This window comes from Triticum urartu, chromosome 7 (genome assembly GCF_003073215.2).
Source record: "Triticum urartu cultivar G1812 chromosome 7, Tu2.1, whole genome shotgun sequence".
Classification (NCBI taxonomy): Eukaryota; Viridiplantae; Streptophyta; class Magnoliopsida; order Poales; family Poaceae; genus Triticum; species Triticum urartu.
Window position 1 is genome coordinate 249,519,093 of NC_053028.1, and position 19,394 is coordinate 249,538,486.

At 47.8% G+C, this 19,394-nt stretch overlaps 1 protein-coding gene across 1 annotated transcript; it reads left to right on the forward strand.

Moving 5' to 3' along the window:
* Positions 1-205: 205 nt before the first annotated feature.
* LOC125520762 lies at positions 206-3,406 on the forward strand. The gene is made up of 3 exons (XM_048685775.1): positions 206-1,039; positions 1,798-1,888; positions 3,121-3,406. The coding sequence occupies exons 1-3, from the start codon at positions 358-360 to the stop codon at positions 3,149-3,151; spliced, it is 804 nt and encodes a 267-aa protein (XP_048541732.1). The 5' UTR covers positions 206-357; the 3' UTR covers positions 3,152-3,406.
* The last annotated feature ends 15,988 nt before the right edge of the window (positions 3,407-19,394 follow it).

Here is a 19,394-nt window from a genome sequence, read left to right on the forward strand (position 1 = left end):
TGGTCTCCGGAAACAGTTGCCAGGCTGCACTCCTTCCCTCTCATCTTAGCCCAACCTCCTCTTCACAGCCCACAAGGCCCAACCTACCCCTCCTCACGTCCGGTGCCGTCCGATCGAGACCGGAGGGTCCAGAAACAACCCCTAGACCCAAACCCTAGCCATTTTCGCTATATATGGACACCCTCCTTCCTAATTTGGCATCCCCTAGACTCCACCTACCTCCATCCACCTACCCTCCTCAATTTCCGCGCCTGCCCGCTTCCTTGCCGCCACTTGGAACGCCGCCGTTCACTAGCCGCCGCCAGCCACCACCAGCGTCGCCACCCTCGTCCTATCGCGCCACGCCACCTGTCCCCAATGCCTTCCCACGCCCCTGCGCCGCCGCATGGCCTGCCAGGACCCAGATCGGGGCCCTGGAAGCCCAACTCCACCCGAAGCGCGTCGCTGCTCCTCCCGCAGCGCTCGATCCAATCTAGATCGAGGCATCTGCCTCCGCCCCGAGCGCCACCTCGCGTCTGTGCCACACTCCGCCAGCATCGTCGGCGGCCACCGGAGATCTCGTCGCCGTCAAGCTCCCCCGGAGGACCTCCCAGGCCGATTCCGCTCCCTCTCCTCTTCTCGTTTTCCCCTCGCGCTCCCTCTCACCCCGATCCCTCTTCTGCAGGACCTCCTGACGTTTCCATGCCTCAGGCAACCCTCGCCGGCGCCTGCCTCTACCATTCCTTGCCGGATCTGGACGAGCTCCTCTGGTTCGGTGCATCCCCGGCGAGCTCCGTCTTCCTCCATCGCCGGAGCTCCGTCGGCTGCCGCGCCATCCTCTGCATCGAGCAACGGCTCGAGCGCACCCGTGTGTTGACCGCACATGGACCGTGTCCCTCCTCAAGGCCCAGCAACCGCTCCCAGCAAGCAGCGTTGATTCGGCCTGCCTCCTACGCGCCGTGGGCCGCACCAGCTGGCCCAGCTGTGCGTCACTCCTGCCGGCCTCCCTCTCGACCAAACCGGGCCGAGGCCCACATCTGCCAGCTCCCTGGAGCCCGATGTGAGCAGCCCAGTTCCACCAGATTCGGCCCAGAGTCTATTTTTAGGCTCTGCGTTGTCTTTTAACCAGCGAATTACCTATTTTTACAGAAAACTCCTTCTAGTTCATGCATTTAATATTTCACAAACCATGCATCTGAATTAAACAACCTATATATGAAAATGCTTAGATTTTCGTCTAGTCATAATATGCCACTTTCATGCATGTTAAAAATGTTTAAAATGTTGTTTGATTAAATTTGCTCATATGCCATGTTAAAATGCTTTATTCATAACTAAATAACCATAGATTGGTTTTAAATAAAATTTATATGTAAATGGGGTAGAAAAATGCCTAGTTTAACATGGTGCACTTATCTAGCATGTTTAACAACTCTAAAATTATGTTTAGGGCAGAACAGTACCAAACCTAAAATATGCACAAGAGAATTTTTCCGGACTTGTTGCTTGTTGTTCCGGCCTATTTAAATTTGCCTAGATAGGTAGTTTTATTATGCTTCACCTCTTGCCATGTTTAATAACATTTAATATTGTTGGGTACATAAATGGGAGAGAACTAAATAATTGATGTGGTGTTTTGCTAATATGCAACTCGTTGCATATTGAGCTCCACTTAACTTGTAGAATTGTTTGTGCATTTTGCCATGCCATGCCTCATTAAATCGAACATGCATCATACTTGGTTGCACATCATGCCATGTTTAGTTGATGGTTGTTTACTATGTTGCTTGCTTCTTTCCGGGTTGCTTCTCTCGTTAGCTTCGGTTTTGTTCCGGAGTTGTGAGGATCCGTTCGACTACGTCTGTTTGTCTTCTTCATGGACTCATTCTTCTTCCTTACGGGATCTCAGGCAAGATGACCATACCCTCGAAATCACTTCTATCTTTGCTTGCTAGTTGTTCGCTCTATCGCTATGTCGCGCTACCTACCACTTGTTATATCATGCCTCCCATATTGCCATGTCAAGCCTCTAACCCACCTCCCTAGCAAACCGTTGTTTGGCAATGTTACCGCTTTGCTCAGCCCCTCTTATAGCGTTGTTAGTTGCAAGTGAAGCTGAAGTTTGTTCCATGTTGGAACATGGTTATGTTGGGATATCACTATATCTATTGTTTAATTAATGCATCTATATACTTGGTAAAGGGTGGAAGGCTCGACCTTATGCCTGGTTTTTTTTCCACTCTTGCCGCCCTAGTTTCCATCATACCGGTGTTATGTTCCTTGATTTTGCGTTCCTTACGCGGTTGGGTGTTATGGGACCCCTTGACAATTCTCTTTGAATAAAACTCCTCCAGCAAGGCCCAACCTTGGTTTTACCATTTGCCTCACCACCACCTATACTTTTCCCTTGGGAGTCGTGCTCCCGAGGGTCATCTTTATTTTAACCCCCCCGGGCCAGTGCTTCTCTAAGTGTTGGTCCAAAGTGGGCGATGTCCGGCGCCCCCTGGGCAACCAGGGTCTATGCCAACTTGACGTCTTTCCCATTTGGTGTGCCCTGAGAACGAGATATGTGCAGCTCCTATCAGGATTTGTCAGCACATTCGGGCGGCTTTGCTGGTCTTGTTTTACCATTGTCGAAATGTCTTGTAACCGGGATTCCGAGTTTGATTGAGTCTTCCTGTGAGAAGGAATATCCTTCGTTGACTGTGAGAGCTTGTGATGGGCTAAGTTGGGACACACCTGTAGGGTTTGAACTTTCGAGAGCCGTGCCCGCGGTTATGTGGCAGATGGGAATTTGTTAATGTCCGGTTGTAGAGAACTTGACACTTAACTTAATTTAAAATGAATCAACCGTGTGTGTAGCCGTGATGGTCTCTTTCCGGCAGAGTCCGAGAAGTGAACACGGTTCTTGTGTTCTGCTTGAACGTAAGTAGTTTCAGGATCACTTCTTGATCACTTATAGTTCACGACCGTTGCGTTGCTTCTCTTCTCGCTCTTATTTGCGTATGTTAGCCACCATATATGCTAGTGCTTGCTGCAGATCCACCTTACTACCCCTTTCCTACCCATAAGCTTAAATAGTCTTGATCTCGCGGGTGTGAGATTGCTGAGTCCTCGTGACTCACAGATTCTTCCAAACAGTTGCAGGTGCTGGCGATACCCGTGCAGGTGACGCATCCGAGCTCAAGTGGGAACTCGATGAAGATCTTGGTCGTTGTTATCTTTCGTTTTCCTATTGATCAGTATTGGAGCCCAGTTGGGACGATCGGGGATCTAGCATTTGGGGTTGTCTTCTTTAATTTTGGTTCCGTAGTCGGACCTTGATTGTATTCCAATTGACGTATGTTTAACTATGTTATTTGTGTGAAGTGGCGATTGTAAGCCAACTCTTTATGCCTTTCTTATTCAGTACATGGGATTGTGTGAAGATTACCCCTCTTGTGACAAGCCTACCATGCAGCTATGCCTCTAAGTCGTGCCCCGACACGTGGGGGATATAGCTGCATTGTGGGTGTTACAATGTCACAACGATATCATCCACATAAGTATGAACATTGCGCCCAATCTGGTTGTGAAGGCAATTTTGAACACAATACTGATAAGTCGCCTGGGCACTCTTGAGCCCAAAGGGCATAAACACGTAGCATAAGGCCCCAAAAAGGAGTGATAAAGGCTGTCTTCTCCTGGTCCTTAACTTCCATCTTGATATGATGATAGCCAGAATAAGCATCTAGAAAACTCAGACGCTCACAACCGCCCATAGCATCAATGATCTGATCAATACGAGGGACAACAAAAGGATCAGCAGGACAGGCCTTGTTAAGGTTTGTGTAATCCACACACATATGCCAAGTGCTGTTCTTCTTAAGTACTGATGTCTACCATGCAACTTTATTCTTGTAGACTTGTGTTGGGCCTCCAAACGCAGAGTTTTGTAGGACAATAGCAATTTTCCCTCAAGTGGATGACTGAAAGTGCAACTATCCCTGGGTGGTTTAGGTAATTACTAACAACATATAGCTCATTGAACTAATACTATTTCAAGATGATCATTTCAGAAAGTTCAATGATTGGCATGGCATGGATTAGGAATGTGGACTCCTCAAAATGCTAAGGACACATATTGGCTCGAGCTCAAAACTCTACATTTTACTTTTAGTGATCCAAGATCACATTGAGTCCATAGGAAAAGCCAATACTATTAAAAGGGGATGAGGTGTGGCTTAATGGCTTGCTTGCTCAAAATGCTTAGTGATATGGTCCAAAAACCCTCAACCACTTTCTCCTACCCACATATGTCCCAAACCAAAAACTCAAACTCGGCCCCACCAAAAAGTTCTATCTGGCACCACCGAGTTCACTTGACATAGACACTGCCACAAACCCTAGTCACTTCGGTCTCGCCGATAGGGATCTCGGTCGCACCAAAATGGGATTGCAAACTCTCTGTTTCCCTTTGTAATGTTTCGGTCCAACCGAGATGAGTGAGTGGTCCTACCGAGTTCGCAATGCAAACTCTTTGTTTCCCTTTCGTAATGTTTCGGTCTCATCGAATTGAGCGATTCGGTCCCGTCGAGTTTGCCTGACCAACTCTCTGGTTAGCTTATTACCAAAATCGGCCCCACCGATTTGTGTAATCGGTCTCACCGAGATTACGTTATGCCCTAACCCTAATGAAATCGGTCCCACCGAGTTGACATGTCAGTCCCATCGAAAAGCCTAACATTCACATTTTGAACTGAATTGGTCCCACCAAGTTTTCCAATTCGGTCCCACCGAGTTTGTTGAATTGTGTGTAACGGTTAGATTTTGTGTGGAGGTTGTATATACCCCTCCACCCTTCCTTCATTATGAAGGAGAACCATCAAAACGTGCCTACACTTCCAGCATTCATTTTCTGAGAGGGGACCACCTACTCACGTGTTGAGACCAAGATATTCCATTCCAACCATTTGAATCTTGATCTCTAGCCTTCTTCAAGTTGCTTTCCACTCAAATCATCTTTCCACCAAATCCAAATCTGTGAGAGGGAGTTGAGTGTTGGGGAGTGTCGGTGCCAAAACCGGCGGATCTTGGGTAGGGGGTCCCGAACTATGCATCTAAGGCGGATGGTAACAAGAGGCAGGGGACACGATGTTTTACCCAGGTTCGGGCCCTCTTGATGGAGGTAAAACCCTACGTCCTGCTTGATTTATTCTTGATGATATGAGTATTACAAGAGTTGATCTACCATGAGATCGGAGAGGCTAAACCCTAGAAGCTAGCCTATGGTATGATTGTATGTTGTCCTATGGACTAAAACCCTCCGGTTTATATAGACACCAGAGGGGGCTAGGGTTACACAAGGTCGGTTACAAAAGAGGAGATATCCATGTCCGTACTGCCTAGCTTGCCTTCCACACCAAGTAGAGTTCCATCCAGACACGATACGAAGTCTTCAATCTTGTATCTTCATAGTCCAAAAGTCCGGCCAAAGGATATAATCCGGCTGTCCGGATACCCCCTAATCCAGGACTCCCTCAGTAGCCTCCGAACCAGGCTTCAATGATGATGAGTCTGGCGCGCAGTGTTGTCTTCGGCATTGCAATGCGGGTTCTTCTCCATATTTCAAACGTTTGTAAAGCAGTGTCCGGTCCCATAAATGTTTGAACCTCTTGGCTTCTGTGCCCAATAAGGGATATCTCCCACGCGTCGAATGAATACGAGGCGCCAGGGCGTTTTTACATTCGCCCCCCTAGCCAGATAAATAAATTGTCTATTAAAGGGATGGGGATTCTTAGATCTGATCCATACCATCCTTCCCCAGGGAGAATCCATCAGAGTGTGTTTCAGAAAGATCCATTCCAGCATGGCCGACCTCCGCAGCTCCTCCTCCTGCCCCCGTAGCCCTAAGCCCGGTGATTGGGAGAGGTGTTCAGTCCCACACAGTCGATTAGTCGAACTACAGACTAAGGGATTTCTCCCTCCGGCGTATATGGTGCCCGTTCGAGCCGGGCTTGCCACCTACAATGGCGGGGAGCAAGCGGAGAGCTTCCCCTGTCCCTCTATGGGGGAGCGGGTCTACCTTGTTTCTTATTTATTAAGGGGACTCGGATTTCCAATTCACCCGTTCCTCTGCGGGCTCCTGGAGTTCTACGGCCTCCAATTACACAATTTCACCCCTGCCTCCATTCTACATATCGCCGGCTATGTTGCTCTCTGCGAGTTGTTCCTGGGCTGCGAGGCTCACTTCGAGCTGTGGAAAAGGCTATTTTGCCTTGTCCCTCGCACACATAGGGGGTCACTTTATTAAGTGGGCGGAGTCGAAATATGGCGCATCGCCAGTACCGGATACCTGTCCGGTACCCTGAAGAAGTCGTCCAAAGACTGGCCTTCGGAATGGTTTTATATGGAGGACGTTCCCCTTCCGGACCCTGCTCGGTGGGGTCTTCCTAAGTTCAGCAATGCCCCTCTGAAGAAATGCCGAAGTTGGCGCCCACGAAGCCCCTAGGTGGAAGACAATGGAGAAGTCCTCTACCTGATGAACCAGATTAAAGCGCTGGCTCAATCAGGATTGACAGTAATCGAAGTTATGTCGATTTGCATAATGCGGGGAGTGCAACCACTTCAATATCGTGGGCACCCCTTGTGGTGTTTTAACGGGGCGGATGATGCCACCCACTGCGGGCGTAAGGGTCTGGACAATGCTGCCGCTTTAGCAAAAATTCTGTCCGAATTGTTCAAGGGAGAGGAAGAGGAGTTCATCCGCATCAAGCCATGGGATGGATTCTCCATGTACAATCCTCCAAGCTGGGTAAGTTATATCTCCTTACTCCCATTTTTCCCGCATTCTTTGTCGTGAGTATTCACCTTGACACTTTGCGGCAGGAACTGCGAAAAGCCATAAAGGAGGTCAGCAGCCCCTCCCCACTACCAGAGGACCCTGACCAGGCCCTCGACTCCGAACTTGAAGAAGATCTGGTTATATTCGTGGAGCTGATAGACCGACAGTTCTATTAGTTAAGCTGCGATGGTGCCATGGTGGCCATTATGCCCGACTATCCCAGAATGCTTCCTGCATCGCACGTAAGAAAACCAAAAAATCCCAACTCCAAAAAACTAGGATCCCCTGTTAGACACTTCACCTACCATATACATATGGCGTTTTTACAGGGAAGGCATTCGGGACGCCTTGCCGAACCCGCAGCAACTTGCCAACAAGAGGCAGCGAGGCCGGGCAGGCCAAAAAGGAAGGCGGTCAGGACGGAGACACCGGCGCAAAGGTATAATAGAAACCCCGCTCTGTGGTTGTCGTCTTTCTCAAAATGTAACGACGCCCGTGTTTCTTTAACAGAAAAAGCACTCACCGGAATATGTCTGGCGATGTTGCTAATCACGCTTCCACCAGTCGGGCGCCAGGACCGGACATAGAGGCGGAAGCCGATATGGGGCAGGCGCCGGATAACCCCCCTACAGAGGATGCGGATAGATTATTCGCTACAAACTTATAAGTGGAAAGCGCCATGAATCATAGGCGCCGCCGGGCCGTACTCCATGACGCTTGTTTCTCACCAGAGGCATTTGATGCCTTCAATTCTGGAGAGGCGTACCTCCGTGCTGCTCAAGATGGTCTGGCCAGAGCCACGGATCCGTATGTAAAGGATGTACGAGTAAGTAAATCTGACGATTTATATGTATCAATAGCCCCTGAGACTTGAAACAGTTAGCAGAACTGATTTAAGGATCATCTTTATTGTGCAGGTTCTTACAGAGAAGAATACTAGGCTGTCACAGGAGCTGGAGGAATGCAAGACCCAACTGCGGTCCGCTGTTGCCGCATTGAAGGAACCGAAAAAGTTTCCCGCTGGTAACATTTACTTTAAAGAATGATGGTTACCATATAGTGTGCGGCGTGGCTGCAGATCTAACAATAGATGTTGCAGATGAATCCGGAGAAAATTCAGAGGACCAGCATGTCGTGCGACAGTGAGAGGCTGGCAAACGCGTGCTGACTGAGGTTAGGCGGGAGAAAAACAATCTCCAAGACGTCACTATCAAGCTGAGCGTGGAACTAAAAGACGTTCGAGCCCAGCTTGCAGACTCCGAGAAGGAGAATAAGCGGCTTCGGCGCGGCATTTTCAGTAAGTGCTTGAACGAATCCTTTTGAAGGAGTTCGGTGAAGAAGCCGACTAACAGCATTATGTCTATAGGTATGCTGACGGGTCGTCCCGCGGAGGAAATGCCCGGGTCTGCGGGTGATCTTCTATCCGAGCTCTCACATCTGTACGAACAAGTTCGACAGGTGATGCAAGGTGTTGCCCAGGCCTTGTGGCCATCCGTCTCCCTGCCAGAAGGCGTTGCAGAGCTTACGGAGAAGCTCAAGGGAGCACGACGGCGCTTCCAATTATGGAAGATATCGGCCTGCCGTCAAGGTGCCAGAGAAGCTTGGGCCATGGTGAAGACGCGGTATACCAAGGCTGACCCAAATCACATGGCCGAGGTCGGACCTGTGGGGCCCGACAGAAAAGAGATCCCCGTTAGCTTAGTTTATGGGCAAGTAGAATTAGCCGCAAAGTTTTCCCAACAGGATTGTAGGCTAGACCGCCTGTTGGATGGTATAGAAGAGGAATTTAGTCAGTCTGCATGACTATGTAATTAAAGTGACATGTATAATGCCTTCTAGCCGGATTGTAGTTCATTTGTCTTGGCGGAACTTTTCTCTTCAACCTCGGGACCCGATAGTCTGGAGTGTATCCGAATACCCGCTCAGTTATATAAGAACCGGGGTATGCATGGATACCGGGCGTAGGGGTCATTAGTGCTTGAACGGACAAGTGCCCAACTAGTTATGTTATATTACATGGGTAGTAAGAAACATCTTCCAGGGAGAATAGTTCCGTTAAGGGTTCCTTTCCCTGGGTATGCATGCCCTAAGGTGCATGTCCGGACTGCGATAAGAAACGCAGGAAGAAACATTTGGGGGAAGATATGGAAAATAAATAAAAATCATCTTTTGTTCACCGACCAAATATTCCCTTAAGAACGCTAGCTTTCGGCTTCACCCAGTCTGAGATACACATCCGGCTGACCCGGCAGTAACAATCGCAGAGGTGCTCCCCTTATGCCCTAGTTGAATTAACGGGAACGTAGGGCATAAATACAAGAGCCAGGAAACCCAGCTTGGCCAAAACTTAAGTCATATCGATGCATATAATGGTGAAAAAGGTACATGCAGAAGTATAACACATGTGCGGGGCATGAGGCCCAGATAAATAATTAAGCTTTTGTGAAAGAAGCCCCCAGGTATGATTAGCGCGGCTAGCGCATCTATAATGTGCAAGCGAGGCACAAGTTGGCCCTTGAAGGCCTAGAGAAAGAATAAAAGAAAGAAAGAAAGAAAGAAAAACAAGACAGGTAATGTATATGCAAAAAATGGACAGAGGAAGGGGACGAACAAAGAGTCCAACGCTAGGCGTAGAATCTTCGGAGCCTGGCCGCGTTCCATGGGTTCGGCTCGAGTCGATTAGTCGATGCATCCCGCAGTCGGTATGCTCCACTGGTCAGAACTTGGTCAATAATGAAGGGACCTTCCCATTTGGGCTTGAGCTTATTCTTTTTCTTATCCGGCAGGCGTAGAACTAGTTCGCCAACGTTATAAGTTTTGGCCCGTACTTCTCTGCTTTGGTATCTACGAGCCTGTTGCTGATAAAATGCGGAACGGGCTTTTGCTACATCGCGCTCCTCCTCCAGGGTGTCCAGACTGTCCTGCCGATCGAGCTCGGCTTCTCTTTCTTCGTACATGCGCACTCGAGGTGAGTAATGAATTATGTCACAGGGAAAGACTGCCTCTGCGCCGTACACCATAAAGAAGGGTGTATATCCGGTACTACGATTCGGCGTGGTCCGCAGCCCCCGGAGTATGGAGTCAAGCTCCTCTACCCAGTGCGTGTTAGACTCCGTTAAGGACCGCACTAATCTGGGTTTAATGCCACTCATTATAAGACCGTTTGCTCTCTCAACTTGGCCGTTGGTTTGTGGGTGATAGACTGAAGCATAATCGAGCTTGATGCCCATTTTGCTGCACCAGAGTTTTACCTCATCGGCCATGAAGTTCGTGCCGCTGTTAGTGATGATGCTGTGGGGGACGCCATAACGGTGTACGACCCCGGATATGAAGTCTATCACCGGTCCGGATTCGGCTATTTTAACAGGTTTGGCCTCTATCCATTTGGTGAATTTATCCACCATGACCAGTAAGTATTTTTTCTTGTGGGTTCTCCCTTTAAGGGGTCCAACCATGTCAAGCCCCCAGACCACGAAGGGCCATGTAATGGGGATTGTTTGGACGGCGGTGGGTGGCATGTGGCTTTGATTTGCAAAGAGCTGGCAACCGGCGCAACGTTGGACCAAGTCCTGTGCATCTGCCCGGGCCGTTGGCCAATAGAATCCTGTACGGAAGGCCTTGCTTACAAGAGCCCGGGCTGCGGCATGGTGACCGCCGAGTCCGGCGTGAATTTCTGCCAAAAGGTTCCGCCCTTCCTCTTCGGAGATGCATCTTTGAAGGACTCCGGTAGTGCTTTTTTGTATAATTCTCCCTCATGGACCCTGTAGGCCTTGGATCGCCGCACTATGCAGCATGCCTCATTTTGGTCCTCCGGAAGTTCCTGTCTAGTTAGGTAGGCCAGGAATGGTTCTGTCCATGGGGCAATGATGGCCATTATTACATGGGCTGAAGGTGTTATTTCGGTGGCGGAGCCTCCGATTGTGTCAGAGTGTTCGGTATCGAGTATTTTGCCCGGGTCCGGACTATTGTTACCGGTGTCCCCTTCCCATACTATGGATGGCTTGAACAACCTCTCCAAAAATATGTTGGGGGGGACCGCATCGCGTTTTGCGCCGATGCGGGCGAGGATATCCGCCGCCTGATTGTTTTCCAGAGCCACATGGTGAAATTCGAGCCCCTCGAACCGAGCTGACATTTTTAGGACGACGTTTCGATAGGCCACCATTTTTGGATCCTTGGCGTCAAAGTCTCCATTTATTTGGGATATTGCGAGGTTTGAATCCCCACACACCTCCAGGCGTTGAATGCCCATGGAGACTGCCATCCGAAGACCATGCAACAGAGCTTCATATTCGGCTGCGTTGTTGGAGTCTGTATACAATATTTGCAGTACGTACTGAATGGTATCTCCGGTTGGGGACGTCAGGACGACGCCAGCCCCCAGACCAGCCAGCATTTTAGAACCGTCGAAGTGCATGATCCAATTGGAGTATGCGCCGTACTCTTTAGGGAGTTCGGCCTCCGTCCATTCGGCGACAAAGTCGGCCAATACTTGCGACTTAATGGCTCGCCGAGGTTTGTATGTTATGTCGAACAGGAGGAGCTTAATGGCCCATTTGGTAATCTGGCCCGTAGCGCCGCAGTTGTTTATAATATCATTAAGTGGCACTTCCGAGGCTACTGTAATCGAACACTCTTGAAAGTAGTGTCGCAGCTTCCGGGATGCCATGAATACCGCATAGGCTATCTTTCGATAATGTGGGTACCGTGATTTGCATGGAGTGAGGATAGTGGATACATAGTATACCAGCTTTTGAAGAGGGAATTTATGTCCGTCAGCTTCTCGTTCTACGACGAGCACTACGCTTACAACTTGATGAGTTGCCGCAATGTATAACAACATTGGTTCACCGATGTTTGGCACGGCCAGGATTGGGTTGGTTGCCAAAATGGCCTTTATTTCTTCCAATCCGGCTGTGGCAGCGTCCGTCCACTCGAAGTGTTCGGTGCGCCGAAGGAGGCGATAAAGGGGTAAAGCCTTTTCTCCTAAGCGGGAGATAAAGCGACTTAGAGCCGCCAGACATCCAGTTAACTTCTGGATTTGTTTGAGGTCTGTTGGGGTAGCCAACTATGACAAAGCTCGGATTTTGGACGGATTAGCTTCAATACCTCTACTGGAGACAATGAAACCCAAGAGCTTTCCAGCCGGTACGCCGAAAACGCATTTTTCCGGATTGAGCTTGATGTCGTATGTTCAGAGGTTGTCGAATGTGAGCTTCAAGTCGTCTATCAAAGAGTCGACGTGTTTGGTTTTGACGACCACATCGTCTACGTATGCCTCTACTGTTTTGCCGATTTGTTTCTCCAGACATGTCTGAATCATGCGCTGATATGTTGCGCCGGCGTTTTTGAGCCCAAAAGGTATTGTGTTGAAACAGAAGGGACCATATGGTGTGATGAATGCCGTTGCGGCTTGGTCGGACTCCGCCATCTTGATTTGGTGGTAACCGGAGTATGCGTCGAGGAAACACAATGACTTGTGTCCTGCGGTAGCATCAATAATTTGATCGATGCTAGGGAGGGGGAAGGGGTCCTTTGGGCAAGCTTTATTGAGGTCCTTGAAATCGACACAAAGGCGCCATGATTTATCCTTCTTTGGTACCATCACCAGGTTTGCTAGCCAGTCCGGGTGTTTTATTTCTCTGATGAATCCGGCCTCCAATAACTTGGCTAGTTCCTCTCCCATGGCCTGTCTCTTAGGTTCGGAGAAACACCGAAGAGCTTGCTTGACCGGCTTGAATCCCTTTAGGATATTGAGGCTATGCTCGGCCAGCCTGCGTGGGATTCCTGGCATGTCTGAGGGATGCCAGGCGAATATGTCCCAATTCTCGCGCAGGAACTCTCGTAGTGCGGCGTCCACGGCGGGGTTTAACTGTGCCCCGCTGGAGGCTGTTTTTGTAGGGTCCGTTGGGTGGACTTGGAATTTGACTATTTCATCCACTGGTTTAAAAGTGGTGGACTTGGATCTCTTATCGAGTATCATGTCGTCTCTGTCCACTATGGAGCGTAGCGTGGTTAATTCCTCGGCCGAGAGGGCTTTGGATAATGCCTCGAGGGCCAGTGCGGCTGTTTTGTTTTCGGCGCAGAGTGCTATGTCCGGATCACTGGCGAGGGTGATGCTTCCGTTGGGCCCGGGCATTTTGAGCTTCATGTACCCATAATGGGGTACGACTTGGAAGATTGTGAACACCTCACGTCCTAAAAGGGCGTGGTATCCACTGCTGAACGGGGCCACTTGAAATGTAATTTCTTCGGACCTATAGTTCTCTGGCATACCGAATACCACATCTAGTGTGATTTTCCCAGCGCATGGTGCCTCCCGAGTGGGTATGATTCCCCTGAAGGTTGTGCTACTTTGCTCAATGAGGTTCCAGTCTATTTCCATTTTTTGAAGAGTTTCCTCATAGATGAGGTTTAATCCGCTGCCGCCGTCCATGAGTACTTTGGTGAGTCGAAAGCCGTCCACAATTGGACTGAGGACCAGTGCGGCTGGTGCTCGGGCTGTTCGGAATTTAGGTTCGTCACTGGCATTGAAGGTAATAGCCGTGTCACTCCATGGATTTATTGCTGCTACGTGGCAGATTTCGGCCATGCTGCAGAGTGTTCGCTTGCGCAAATTATTTGATGCGAAGGTCTCAAAGACTGTTAACACTATATTGTTATCCACGGGATGGTGCTCTGTGGCATTTGGGATAAGAAGATCCTCACCACATTTGGCCACCTGCCGGAGTATCCAACATGCTCTAAGGTTGTGCGTTGGTATTGTATCCGCTGTACTATGAATTTTGCAGGGTCCGTTAAGCCATCCCTCCAGTACGGTTCCATGCCCTGTAGAGGGTTTTTGTTTCTTTGCAACTAGCTCAGGTGTCTTATGATAGTGCACCCTTTTACTTCGGACTGGGTGTATATTCGGAGCCGGATTATCCCAAAATTTCGTTTCGGTTTTCCAGGCGCTTTCCATCGCACAGTACTTTCATACTATGGACGCCAAGTCAGCGAAGCATGATATGTCACGGTGACTTAAGGCGTTAAGGATTCCCTTGTCTGTGCAATTATTGTAGAAAAGTGAGATTGCATCTTCCTCGCGACAGTCCTTAACCTTGTTCATCACAAGGAGGAATCTAGCCCAATAATGATGTATTGTTTCATGGGGCTCTTGCCTGATGTGGGAAAGATCATTTATGTCTGGGTGGGTGGGTGGATTTGAGTCCGAACCCCTACCCGATCTGAGACCCAGGGGCCGAGGAGTTTCCAATCTTGGAAGTCCGGGTTCCGGAGTGCTGCCCGATAAGTCTGGCCCGCTGCCTGATTCTAGATTCAAGGCTTGGGTGATGTCCTCCCGTAAGCGGGTATCCGTCTCGGAGAGCTCAGGAATCCGGACATAGTTAGTACTCAAAATAGAGGAAGAGTTGCCGCATTGTTCCTCCACCACCGCAACGTGATGGGCGACCGATGGAGAGTTAATCTCCCTTTGATCGGGTTTGAGACCAATCCGATCATAGTCCATAGCGACTCCCAAGGCGGTGATGCGATCCAAGAGTTCGTTTAGGGAAGAGAGCTCCATTGGATCCATCTGCTCGGCGAATTCCGAGCTGACATGGAGGCTGTTTTTGATGACTCGAGAAGTCATAGTCGGTGCAGCGGCCGAACAGGCAGTCATGATGAAACTGCCTAGCCGGAGAGTTTGGCCGATAGCCAGAGCTCCCCGGCGGTAATGTTGTTTTTAACAACGAGATGAGGCATCCTTCCTTACGGGGATGTCACAGAGGAACTCTCAATGAAAGCACCAATGTCGGTGTCAAAACCGGCGAATCCCGGGTAGGGGGTCCCGAACTGTGCATCTAAGGCGGATGGTAACAGGAGGCAGGGGACACGATGTTTTACCCAGGTTCGGGCCCTCTTGATGGAGGTAAAACCCTACGTCCTGCTTGATTTATTCTTGATGATATGAGTATTACAAGAGTTGATCTACCACGAGATCGGAGAGGCTAAACCCTAGAAGCTAGCCTATGGTATGATTGTATGTTGTCCTACGGACTAAAACCCTCTAGTTTATATAGACACCGGAGGGGGCTAGGGTTACACAAGGTCGGTTACAAAGGAGGAGATATCCATATCCGTACTGCCTAGATTGCCTTCCACGTCAAGTAGAGTTCCATTCGGACACGAGACGAAGTCTTCAATCTTGTATCTTCATAGTCCAACAGTCTGGCCAAAGGATATAATCCGGCTATCCGGATACCCCCTAATCCAGGACTCCCTCAAGGAGACTATCATTTGAAGCACAAGAGCAAGGAGTTCATCATCAACACACTGTCTAGTACCTTTTGGAGAGTGGTGTCTCCTAGATTGGTTAGGTGTCACTTGGGAGCCTCTGTCAAGATTGTGGAGTTGAACCAAGGAGTTTGTACGAGCAAGGATATCGCCTACCGTGAAGATCTACCCTAGTGAGGCAAGTCCTTCGTTGGCGATGGCCATGGTGGGATAGACAAGGTTGCTTCTTCGTGGACCCTTCGTGGGTGGAGCCCTCCGTGGACTCGCGCAACCGTTACCCTTCGTGGGTTGAAGTCTCCATCAACGTGGATGTACGATAGCACCACCTATCGGGACCATGCCAAAAATCTAAGTGTCTACGTTGTGTTTGCTCCCTCCAAACACCTCCCTTTACCTTCATGTGCAATGTTGTACATTCTTCTGCTATACTCTTAGACTTGCATGTGGAGGTTGATTGCTTGACTTGTGCTAAGTTGTTAAAATCTGGCAAGACTTAAAATTTGGAAAAGGCTAGATTTTTATTTGGTCAAGTAGTCTAATCACCCCCCCTCTAGACATACTTTCGATCCTACAAGTGGTATCAGAGTTTTGGTCTCCATTTGCCTTGATCTCCATAGCTTTTGGTGATCATAGCCTTGGTTTCACAATCTAGGAGAGTATGGCGTCTAGCGAGGGAAATTACCACCATAGAGGTCCTTACTTCGATGGTACTAATTTTGCTAGTTGGAAGCATAAGATGAAAATGCATATTCCTGGACATAACCCCGCCGTTTGGGCTATTGTGTGTATTGGCTTGCAAGGTGAATTCTTTGATGGGAGAGAACCAAACCGTGAAGCTACCGTAGAAGAGTTGAAGATGCTGCAATACAATGCTCAATCTTGTGATATTCTCTTCAACAGATTGTGCCCCGAAGAATACAACAAAACCAGCTGTCTTGAGAAGCAAAGGAAATTTGGGATACTTTGATTGATATGCACGAGGGTACCGACTCCGTCAAGGAATCCAAATTGGATGAGCTTCAAAGTCAGCTTGACAAGTTCAAACTGAAGGATGGTGAATGTGTCGCTAAAATGTACTCTAGGCTCGCTCTCATCACAAATGAGATTGCCGGCTTAGGAAGTGAAGAGATGACCAATAGATTCATCATCAAGAAGATCCTAAGGGCCTTGGATGGAAAATATGATACCGTGTGCACATTGATCCAAATGATTCCCAACTACAAAGATCTCAAGCCAACGGAAGTCATTGGAAGAATTGTTGCTCATGAGATGTCACTCAAGGATAAGGAAGAGCTTCACAACAAGTCAAGTGGTGCTTACAAAGCCTCATGTGATTCTCCTACATCATCAAGTGAGAAACAAGCCTTCAATGAAGAATTGAGCTTAATGGTGAAGAACTTCAACAAGTTCTACAAGAGTAGAAGCAAGGAAAGGAGTCCCAAGTCAAGGTCCTACAATGACAAAATATCTTCGAGTCATGAACATAATTGCTACAATTGTGGAAGACCCGGACACTACTCCAATGAGTGTACGGCTCCCTACAAAATAAGAGAAGATTCACCCAAAAGGAGAAGTAGAAGAGAAGAATCACCACCTAGAGAGAGGAGTAGAGATGACCGTTATGAACGAAGAACATCACGGAGAAGCAAGGATTCAGAAATGAAGGACAAATCATCAAGGATCTACACAAAACGAAGACATCAAGCTCATGTTGGTGAATGGGTATCCGGCTCCGACTCCGACAATCACTCCGAGAGAAGTTATCACTCCGACTCCGAATATACTCAAGATGAAGGTGTTGCCGGTCTAGCACTTGTGTCGACCAACTCCTACGACATATTTGACTCACCAAATGAAGGAATTGGAAGATGCTTCATGGCTAAAGGACCGAAGGTATTACACCCCGAGTATGTTGATTTCAATAGTGATGAAGATGATTTGCTAGGTGATGATGATTTACTTGTTGACAACTCTAGTGATGAAAACTATGATGAACTTGCTATTAATCATGCTAATCAAGATAAAACGAATGACGATGATAAGAAGGAGATTGATCGTCTAACTAAAGAACTAAACACTCTTAAGTTAGCTCATGAAACTACCTTGGAGGATCATCGAGAACTTTTAAAGACTCATGAGAAGTTATGCTTTGAAAAGCTCAACCTTGAGCAAGAGCATGGGTTCTTAAAGGCAATCAATGATGATCTTCGCAAGAAAAGTTCTTCTTACATTGCCAAGAGTTTACTCTTGTCTACTTACATGCCACAAGTTAAATCTAGCAACAAGAGTACAAAAGATTCTTCTTCTAGTAGTAAAAACAATCATGTTAAATCCAATATTGTTGCTTCTAGTAGTTCCCTTGATTCCACTAATGATTCTCTTAGCCAAGTTACACTTGAGCAAGAAAATAGCCTATTGAAGGGAATTATAGAGAAAGGTTTCTACAAGAGTCTTGCCGGAAGTAAGAAATTTGAGGAAATTGTACGCAAGCAAGGAAGACACCGAAAGAATCAAGGTATTGGTTTTGAACAAAAGTTCAATGCCAATGGAGTTGAGTGGGAAGAAGATCAATACCCCAAGACGAATTTTGTTCCTCAACAAGAGAAGTATGATCCTACTTCTTTCCAAGGGACACAAGTTCAAGATGATCTTCCACCACAAGACCACAAGCAAAAAGGCAAGGACAATCTCCAAGAGAATATTGATGCATTTGAAGAAGCTTCTAAGGCCTTGGTCAAGTGGGTTCCCAAGACTACATCAAGTTCTACTACATCAAGTATGACTACAACTCCAAGGATTCCCATCAAGATGATGTGGATCGTGAAGAAGAAGAACTAGAAAGTTCTTGAGGGTGACTCCGCCAACATACTTCACTCAAATCACTTTAGCGAGAACAAGTGCAAACAACTTCCACATATTTCACTAGTTCAAGGAGTCACAAACCCTCTTGTTGGTAAGACAAGGGACAAGGTAACCTAATGCTTTCATGGACATCATCTTGTGTGTACATCACTCTATGTCTATGGATATCCTTGTTTGTTCCTTGTGGGACTAACCCGTGTAGGTATTGAAAGTGCAACTCACTCCAATGGATTGCTCCAAATGATCTACATCAACATTGAGCATCCACATCTTCAACATCTACATGAAGCCATCATCACAAAACCCAAGGTTAGCTCATCCCTCTTAGGGGGGATATCACATCTAGGGGGAGCTTTACTCTAATCAATTGAGCTAAAGCAACTCTAATGGTGTGAACACAACAATGCTTTATGTAAAAGTGGTAACCCCACTTGTGCTTAAACAATGAGTATGACCTACGATCAAATGTTCTCATTTGACTCCTAAGTCAATATACTCATATATAGATGACCTAGTCATCACCAATTGCTTGATAGATGCTAGAATGTTTGTCCATGCTTTGCCACATATTTCATTTTCAATTTTATTGAGTGAGCATGTCGATTGCATATTTTACTCATTCGAGGACATCCATTTGTTGCTTTGATTGTTTGGCTTTTTCCCTTTTGCCAAATGGATGGACGAGAATGCCTAAGAACCTCCTCTAGATATCTATGCTTTTCTCGTCTCAAACTCTATTCATGCTACATCACAAAGTTTGATCAAGTCAGATTCGAACCACTCTGTGTGAGGAGCACTCGGAGTTTCCAATTTGTCATAGGCTTAAACTTCCAAAACCTCTTTATGCATTTCGGTATGACTGAGTCATCCACTTCGGTCACACCGAGTTCACCAAGTTGATCTAGGTTTTCCATCTCGGTGAAATTGATTCGAACTTTTCGGTCACACCGAGTTGCAGTAACCGCTTGCGATTCTGCATCTCGGTGTCACCGAGTTGTTCCACTCGGTCACACCAACAGGGTCGGGATATATATACCAACGGGTTGAACTTTGGAAATTCCTCCAAAACCCTTCATCCCGCGCATGTACTGCTCTGCCGCCTCGGGTGTCCGGATCGTCTCCTCGCCGCCAACGACCTCCCGCCGCTGGTTTCTGTCACCGTCAACGGAATTCTGCTCCGCCGTTGTCGCCATAGCGAACTCCCGCTGAACTAGGGTATGGGTTTGATACTTTGTGCTATTTCCTTACTCCGATTCCTAGCACATTGCTTCGCCATGATCTTTTCCACGTATGAAAACAATCTATCCAGAGAAAACATCCTTTAGGTTAGATTTGATTCGAAAATTTAGGGTTAGGTCTCCACCGAACTCATCTCGGACCGACTGAGTTGTAGAAATCGGTCTCACCGATTTGTCTTAGGCCATTGCACATGTGTTTTCGGTCTGACCAAAAATTG

Coding starts and splice junctions, on each gene's coding strand:
- LOC125520762 (XM_048685775.1), top strand. CDS start 358: ATGCCTTCCCACGCCCCTGCGCCGCCGCATGGCCTGCCAGGACCCAGA. Junction 1,040..1,797: donor CCAGCTCCCTGGAGCCCGAT/GTGAGCAGCCCA, acceptor TTCTCTCGTTAG/CTTCGGTTTTGTTCCGGAGT. Junction 1,889..3,120: donor TCTTCCTTACGGGATCTCAG/GCAAGATGACCA, acceptor TCTTCCAAACAG/TTGCAGGTGCTGGCGATACC.